This window comes from Hibiscus syriacus, unplaced genomic scaffold, assembly GCF_006381635.1.
Source record: "Hibiscus syriacus cultivar Baekdansim isolate YM2019G1 unplaced genomic scaffold, ASM638163v2 tig00111338_pilon, whole genome shotgun sequence".
Lineage (NCBI taxonomy): Eukaryota > Viridiplantae > Streptophyta > Magnoliopsida > Malvales > Malvaceae > Hibiscus > Hibiscus syriacus.
Genome location: NW_024063064.1, coordinates 4,826,030 through 4,834,090, shown reverse-complemented (window position 1 = coordinate 4,834,090; position 8,061 = coordinate 4,826,030). Strand labels below are relative to the sequence as shown.

The 8,061-nt window shown below is 35.0% G+C and overlaps 2 protein-coding genes across 3 annotated transcripts; both read right to left on the bottom strand.

Annotated features, from left to right (window-relative positions):
- Positions 1-3,388: 3,388 nt before the first annotated feature.
- LOC120159023 (actin-depolymerizing factor 9-like) lies at positions 3,389-3,760 on the bottom strand. The gene is made up of 2 exons (XM_039169707.1): positions 3,746-3,760; positions 3,389-3,664 (listed from the first exon to the last, which is right to left on the bottom strand). Exons 1-2 carry the CDS (start codon positions 3,758-3,760, stop codon positions 3,389-3,391), a joined length of 291 nt encoding a protein of 96 aa, XP_039025638.1.
- Positions 3,761-4,988: 1,228 nt separating this feature from the next.
- LOC120158963 (eukaryotic translation initiation factor 4B3-like) lies at positions 4,989-7,532 on the bottom strand. Of its 2 annotated transcripts, XM_039169675.1 has the most exons (3): positions 6,396-7,532; positions 5,630-5,685; positions 4,989-5,006 (listed from the first exon to the last, which is right to left on the bottom strand). In XM_039169675.1, exons 1-2 carry the CDS (start codon positions 7,447-7,449, stop codon positions 5,636-5,638), a joined length of 1,104 nt encoding a protein of 367 aa, XP_039025606.1. In that variant the 5' UTR covers positions 7,450-7,532; the 3' UTR covers positions 4,989-5,006; positions 5,630-5,635. The 2 variants fall into 2 exon arrangements, with proteins under 2 accessions (XP_039025606.1, XP_039025605.1); XM_039169674.1 differs by lacking the exon at positions 4,989-5,006 and having other exon boundaries at positions 5,490-5,685.
- Positions 7,533-8,061: the final 529 nt, after the last annotated feature.

Sequence of the window (8,061 nt, the reverse complement as noted above, 5' to 3'; positions counted from 1 at the left end):
TACTATCATGTACTCACCTGGTCTCAATGAACACTCTTAAGCTCTTGTTTTCTTTGCATATCTTACTCTATCGGCCTATCTGAACTTTGCTTTCGATCGATGTCTACACAATCATATATTTAAACTATCAGTATCCCATTGATATACTATAATCTATAATTTCTTACACTGAAAGAAAGATCTATTCCATTTCCCATTGAAGTGCATCGGTACATTATACAGTGCATCGATGCATTCTTTAACATGTGCATCGATGCACTAACCATACATCGGTACACAAATCACCTTCGATGTTCTAATCTTAAGGGGGTGCATCGATGCACTCCTTATGCATCAATGCACTAATTGCATTCGATGTTCATTTATTTGAGAGTGCATCGATACACATTAAAGATGCATCGATGCACACAACCCAGAATTTCATTTTAAGCATGAAATTCACTCTCTTTTCATCTCAACTCTCCATCTTTCACCTCCTTTAATATTCCTAACTTTCATACACACACTTAAACTCATTTCTACTCAATAATCATTCTTTAAACTCAACACTGTATCCTTTATATGGCATTCAAGAATCACACTCAATTTCTAACATATTCTAAATCTAATTCTAACACTTAATATTCCTTAATAAAGTTGGTGACAAGTAAAATTCAACTTCTAATTTCATTTAAACCCTCTTATTCTAATTTTCACTTGGTCACCCATTATATTAAATCTTCCATAACTTCTTTATCTTTAGTTTTCTATCTCCTTTTAAGTTCTCTTAATCTTTCCTAATGCTCCACCAATTAAAACCATTCTTTTAATTACAAGAAAATCAATTGAAAATCAAACTCACCTTAGCAATGAAGAGCTCACGTTGAGAGGAAGAGGAAAATGAAGAAGACTCTGGAGAAATTATTCATTCCCACGTGCTTATTATCCTTTATAAAGAGAAATAAAAATTTTCCCTGTCAAATGACCATAGTACCCTTTTTACTTTCAAACTTTGATATTAAATCCATCATCAAATCTTTTCATTTAAGTCCTAGAACTTTCCATCTTTTCTGAAATTAGTCACTAAATTTACCAAAATTCTATTCTGGTCATTGACCCGACTTTTGGGATGTTACACTATGTGACAGAATCTACGTGATTACTTGTCTATGTGAAATAAGATATAAAACATAATATAAATGGTAAAACCCATAGTATGTGATAGGAGAGCTGAGGGTATAATTGACATGCCAATAGTCGAGAGTTCCATGCGGTCCTTCGGGAAAATTCTACGTGGTCCTTCGGGACATTTTACACGGTGTCGAGACATTTATGTGGTTCTTCGGGACATTCTATGTGGCACTTCAGTGTAATTTCTACGTGGCACTTCGGTGCAATTTATATGAGCTGTGGTGACAGCATTTGTGCACAACCTCAATGAACTCACATACCTTAAGTTCTCAATGATATACATGGACTACTAAAAGAAAAAATATAAATAAACAGTGAATAATAATGATAATGATAGTTGTGTTGATGATGATGATATGTATAAATATGTACACATGTTGTTGTTATATGAAATATTCTATAGTTTCTTGATATGAGGTTATGATATATATATTAAGTGGTTACAGAGTTTATTTCTCAGTAATATACCATGGACTAATAAATGAAATAAAATGAATGAACCATACAATAAGTTATATGTTATTGCTAGTTGAATGCATGATGGTATATGTTCTGTTTCATTAAATATGTGATGTGTCTGTATGTTGTGAAAGTATGTAGTTACATGTTTCCATATGTAATTTATGCATTTTATGCCTCACTAAGTCACAGACTTAGCGTGTGAGTGTTTCACATGCAGGTTTAAAGAAACAGGAAGAGCAAAGCTAAGATCAGACAAGACAACATATCCATACAAGAAAATCAGATCAAAAACAATGTATATAGTATGTTATTTTGTTTAATTAAAGTAGTTGGCATGAAATTTAAAGATTTGAATCAGATATGTTCTGATAGGTTTTGTAAAACCATATGTTTTTATTTAATACAAATTATTCGGTTTTATTTTAAATGTGAAATTGAATTTTTAGTATCTTGTAAAAGTAAAGGATTTGGAAAAGTCAATGTGAGACTTCGGATTCGTATCCGGGTCGAATATGGGTTGGGGGTGTTACACACAAGACCGACATTACATAAGCAGTGAGAGTGGTTAGTTAATACATGACGAATCCAGGTAAAGAACATTGAAATACAGTGAAGAGGATCCTGAGATAATCAAAGGGACCTCAAATATTGCATTATGTTACGAATGATCAAACTTTCTTATCTGATGGTATATCGATTCTGACTATGCAGGGGATTTGGATAAATGCAAATCTACTACATGATATGTATTCAAAGTTGGTGGTAGAACTGTAAGTTGGGTCTCAAAACTACAGTCAATTGTGGCTACGTCAACAATAGAGACAAAATATGTAGCATCTACACAAGCCAGTAAAGAAGTGATTTGGTTAAAAATGCTATTGGAGGAGATTGAGCACAATCAAGAGTATGTCTTTTGGATTTGTGACAGTGAGAGCGTCTTGCATCTAGCAAGGAATCCAATATTTGATTCAATGACAAAACATATACGAGTACAAAACCATTTCATTCGTGAAAAGGTGGAAGAAGGGATGATATATATGTAAAAAAAAATACATACCAAAGGCAACATAGGAGATTTCATGACAAAGGCGATCAATGCTGATAAATTTGCTTGGTGTCGATCCTCTTGTGGTCTGTTAGAGACGTAAGCAACATGAATGGTACAAGATAGAAAGAATTTGGTCGTTTGGTGTAGACCTAAATTTCAAAGGTTGTAGTGGAGAGGCAATTGATTTTGGTTGAACACTTGGCATGGTGTAAACATTCATTTGGTCCTAAATTGTAGGTTATTTATAAGTTGGCCCCTAAAGTTCAATTATAAATAACTTATCTATTTTCCATTTCCCAAAATCCCAAAACATTTCAACTTCCTCCCAATACTAGAGAAATTAGAGAATTTTCTTATAGAGTTGTTTTCTCCTTTTTATCAAGAGAGAATTTTCATGGTTTTCTTCTTGTTAGATCGAGAGAAATTGTAATTCCTATTTTTTATAGTGAAATTCTTCTACCTTTGTATATGGTTTTTACCCTATATTATTTAGGGGTTTTTCACATAAAATGTGTCTTCTTTATCTTCATTGTTACTTTCTCAAATAATCAGTTGTGATTTTACTTTATCCGACGGACATATATCACAACAGTGTAAACAATGGAATTTCATTTACAAGGGACAAATCGGTCAGATTGAGAAGCTATATATGTCATATAAGTCCTATTGTAAAATAAAAGAGAACGTAAAAAAATTTGTATTATACTATTAAAGAAGTAGAAAGACAACCAACCTTGCAACGAAAAAGAGCTTGCTTTTCAGACACTTATCAACGGTGACGAAATCAAAATCGAAAACTGCATATCGGCAATCATCGATCGGCAACAAAGCAGTAAGATCATCGTAGCTTTTGCTGGATCCCCCGACCTTATCGACCGTAACCATCCTTGATTTCTCACCGATCTTGAAGACTATATATCGAATCCATTTCATCTCCATGAATGACTTTTTGCATTCATCAGTCACCCACATCCCAGTCGTAGCCTACAGTATCATACACCAAAATATACTTAACGTACATATACCATACATAAAATTGAAATAAATAAATAAAATTAGATGTACCACCTTGGAAGCCATTGGGATTGCTGTAGCCAATTAAATTTTATTTCTCTTGTTGCTCAAACTTAGAAACTGAAGGTGACAAGAAACGATAGTAGTGAAGGGCTTTATATACATAAATATGTTTGGAAAAACAAAAGCTTAGTGCCCAAACTATACCTTTTATGCCAAATAAGTGCCTACATTTTTTTTTGCCCATCCAGGAGCCTAACGTTACAAACGTTAGCACTTTAGGTGTCCGGACAGTTAACGGCTTTAGTTTTCTCTGTTAAGTGACATGTGACACAACCTGATAATTTTAAAAAATATTAAAAATATTATTAAATTATTAAAAATAACCTAAATTTTCTTATATTATAAAACAGTCCCAAAATCCCAAATTCTAACTTTAATCCGCTGTCGCCGCCCTCTCCGGCCTTGACCACAACCATTCGGCGTAGTATTTGCCATCATCCTAGTTATATGGCGTCGTAGTTGTTTCCGATTCACCATCGGAATCGCGTGGGATCACGATTTTAGTCCTAGGGTTCGTTGGATTTAAAACGTCGATTTGTCGTCGATCAGTCATCAACCGGTCACAATTTCATAGGGGTTTTGGTCACCAGGGGAAGGGAGGTCGGGTGGAGCTTCTTCGATGGAAAAGAGAGGCGGTCGGCTTGGATTTAGGGGTTGAAATGAATGTTTTCAAAGTTTAGGAGTTATTTTGAAATTTGTGTTTTATTTTTAAAAATATGGTAATTTTTAAATTTTATATAAAATTAAAAAATTACCATATTGAAAACGAATAAGAGAGAAACAACCATGGTCAGGTCAAGGAACGATGAACGTACGCTGATAACTGATTGGTGCAGCTATAAAAAAAATGATGCTGAAAGAAATAGTTTATAAGTTAAAAACAAAGTAAATTGATGTAATTTTAAAATAATAAAATTGTTTTTTAGAATTAAAATCAAATTATAATATGTAAATTTAAGAGGTATTTTTTATTATTTCAATTTTATTAAATACCCCATCATCTGATGTTATTTTTAAAAATATTAATGTTATTCTTTTTAAGATAAATAATTATTTTATAATTAAAAAATTCATAAAGAATCCCTATAATATGAAAATATTTAGAGCATAAAGGAAAATCCGATATTATTTGATTAGAGAAAGACACGAACATAGCTGGGGAAAGCAAGCTGGCTTAATTGTAGGCCCTGCAATGCCTCTCTAATTATGCTGCCCACTTGTACACCATGGCCATACAAATCTAGATGTACTTCAAAACAAAACAGAGCATGTCACGTTCAATACAAGTTGATACCAATACACCACTACAACTACAAACATCAGGCATCTCCAAGTCGAGTCAATGAGAGCCAAATAGCGGAAACCATATGCCTCAACTACAATCACAACAAAACACATCCCACCCTTTCATCATAAGCTTCTTCTGCCCTTTTTTAACATAATAGATCCATAAGCTTTCATTTCATCCATTCCAATTCAAGTCTAAGAGTAAAATCTAGCTTTGCACAAATACACATTCTAAGCATTATCTTACAACACACTCTCAATCAAACACAATTGTGTTAGTAACAACAAAGAACTGATACAAAAAATAAATAAATAAACATTGATTATTTGGTCACATTTTCAAACTATTAATAACTCATGCTCTCAACATAAAGAAAAACTTGACAAAATTAATAATTCTATATGCAACATTCCTACTAACAAGACATGTTCGACCAAAAGCCAATGCAACATAATCAAAGCCTACCAAAATTGTTTAAATACCGCACTGGCAATAATAACGGTCACAACAAAAGACAAACAAGTCTCATCACATTAGAATCCAAAAATCAAAAAAGGAGTTCCTTCTTCTCCCTTCCTTCCCACCTCTTGTCAGTCTTCATCTTCAATTGTTCGCAGCACGGCCATTCTCCACCTCAGATCTGGATTCAGATGGGGGAAAAAGGGACAGAGCAAGCACATATCAAGTCGTTGTGACACACATTTAATAGACAGAAAACCCTCCAAAACAAATGAGCTCCAATTCAAACTCAACAAGAACTCAAAAGCTGGGATCTAATGGGCAGGGGGGTTTCCATTGAAAAGATAAAATGCATATGCACAAGGATGGACCGATAGGGGTTGGCCCTTAAAAATTTTAAATTCTCATACAATTTAGGTTTTCCTTTGTATTTTCTATTAATAATCTGCTTTTACCCCCTTTAAAATTTTATAAGTTGGCTCCCTAGCACAAAGTCTGGTGTCCGTGCCTGCTGCATATGCAATTTTTTTTGGGGTTTTCGACACTACTTATACAATGGTCACAACATAACCCATGCTTTAAATTTACTGTAAAACAGAGATATTATGGTTATTTGTCCTCCTAGGTAGTTAAATTCAGTTTGAAAGAAACATTGCTATAATACTGCTACATACATAGGAAAATAAATGTTCTTAGCAACTGTCGCAAGCAAAATGATATATCATGCTACTTCTTCTCTGTTTTCTGAAGCTCAAAATAAGCTTCAAATGATAGAAGACCATGAAAGAAACCAACTTTAGTTCATAAACTCTATAGACATACATACAAACATGAACAGATACAAGCAGTTGATGTATGTATTCTCGATTTAAGAAGCAAACAAAAACAAACCTTTGGGTTGATCAGCAGCCTCAACAGAGTCATTCTTCCTCCAGCTCCTTTCAGCTGGAGCGCGCCCATTCCCAAAGCTTGCTTTTCTTACCCTCGCTTCCTCAACTGTCTCTTTAATCTTAATAGCTTCCAGATTCTCATCAATCTCCTTCCAGTCTTTCCCCTTTTCCTTCAACACTTCCTCTCTTGGCCTCGCCTCGCCGAAAGGATTTGCCCCTTTGGGCTTTGGCGCAGTCACCTCCTTTTTATTCTCCTCTGTCACAGGAACCGTACGCGGCTGAAGCACAAGCTTTGGTCTCACTTTGCCACTACCAGCAGTACTACCAGTCTCCTCCTTTTTCTTTCCCCAATTATCCAAATCCCTAGGTGAATCCCTAGATTGAAGTGAATCAAAACTGCTTCTTCTATCAAATACCCCACCGAATCTCCGTGGCGGTGCAGCATTGGCGCTTTTAGTAATCTTAATAGATGCCCAGTTGTCTACTTCATCGGCTTTCGATTGCGAATCAAAAAATCCTCCTCCTCCTCCTTTCCTCTCAAATCCACCCCCAAATCCGTTCCCGGAAGGGGTTGATTTCTTAGCCGACACCCAATTATCAATCTCATCAGCTCGTGAGAGCGCAATTTCTTTATTGGAATCTCTATCAGGAACCCTAGAAGACCCCCATCTACTATTACTAGACGAATCGTCGCCGCTGGAATTGAATCGGTTAGAACCATAAGATTTAAAACCACCGCCAAGACGGTTACGATCGTGTTCCTCGGGGGCGCGTTGGCGAGGGCCGGTGGGGAGTACGAGGTCCTCCTCGTGAGTAAGGCGTCTTGGCTCAGTGGGCTTAGCAGAGCCGTAGGCAGCGAATTCGGCAAGAGACACGGTTTGAGGCTTCTTCTTCTTGGATTTGGTAGAGGCGGCGGCGGATAAAGAAGGGAAATCGGCGAGCTTTCCGGTGGAAGAATCGAGATGGGCCTGTCGTTGGAGTTCATCTTCATGTTCTTCGGTGTCTAGAGCCCACGCGCCGGGCTTTCCCCAAGGAGACGATACAGTTGCCGCCATGATTGTTGTTTGTCTTCAGTTTTGATTTGCGTTAGATCTCAGCGATAGCCAGAGGGCAACTGGTGAGGGGTTTTATTATCTGATGAATGAGACTTGTGAGCTTGTAGATCTGACGGTGTATCAAATTTCCTGGCTTATTCCTGGAAAATTTTTTAATAATTATTCTATTTTCTTATATCTTTTGTTTGTGGCTCAATTTTATTATTTAATAATTTAAAATTCCTGAAAATTTTATTATTTAATAATTAATCTATTTTATTTACTGTAAAAAATGATCTATCCTGAAAAATAATTCTCAGGGTGCGGTAATTATAAAATTAGGATACATTATCCCGTAACTTTTGCGAATTATAAATTTGATTCCACTTATTATTTCTTATATTTTCATTAATAATTTGTTAATATTTTAATTACAATGAAACTTTATTGATTTTGTTTTCCTTTTTATTTTAAAACTGGTAAAAATATTGAAAGTTTTTTTTTTCAATTTTAATTTTCATAACATAAATTAAAATTAAAGACATTGGAATTGCTTAATTTGGTTTAATAAGAAGAAAGTCTAAGAAATAAATAACATTTGAAGGACATTTAAGGTGGGGTAAATTACAGTTT

Bases quoted from the DNA above. Each gene is read 5' to 3' on its own strand.
- LOC120158963 (XM_039169675.1), bottom strand. From the start codon at position 7,449: ATGGCGGCAACTGTATCGTCTCCTTGGGGAAAGCCCGGCGCGTGGGCT. The intron at 5,686-6,395 runs GTTTGTTTTTGT...ATCTGAATCCAG, and splicing joins GGCTGCTGATCAACCCAAAG to ATCTGAGGTGGAGAATGGCC.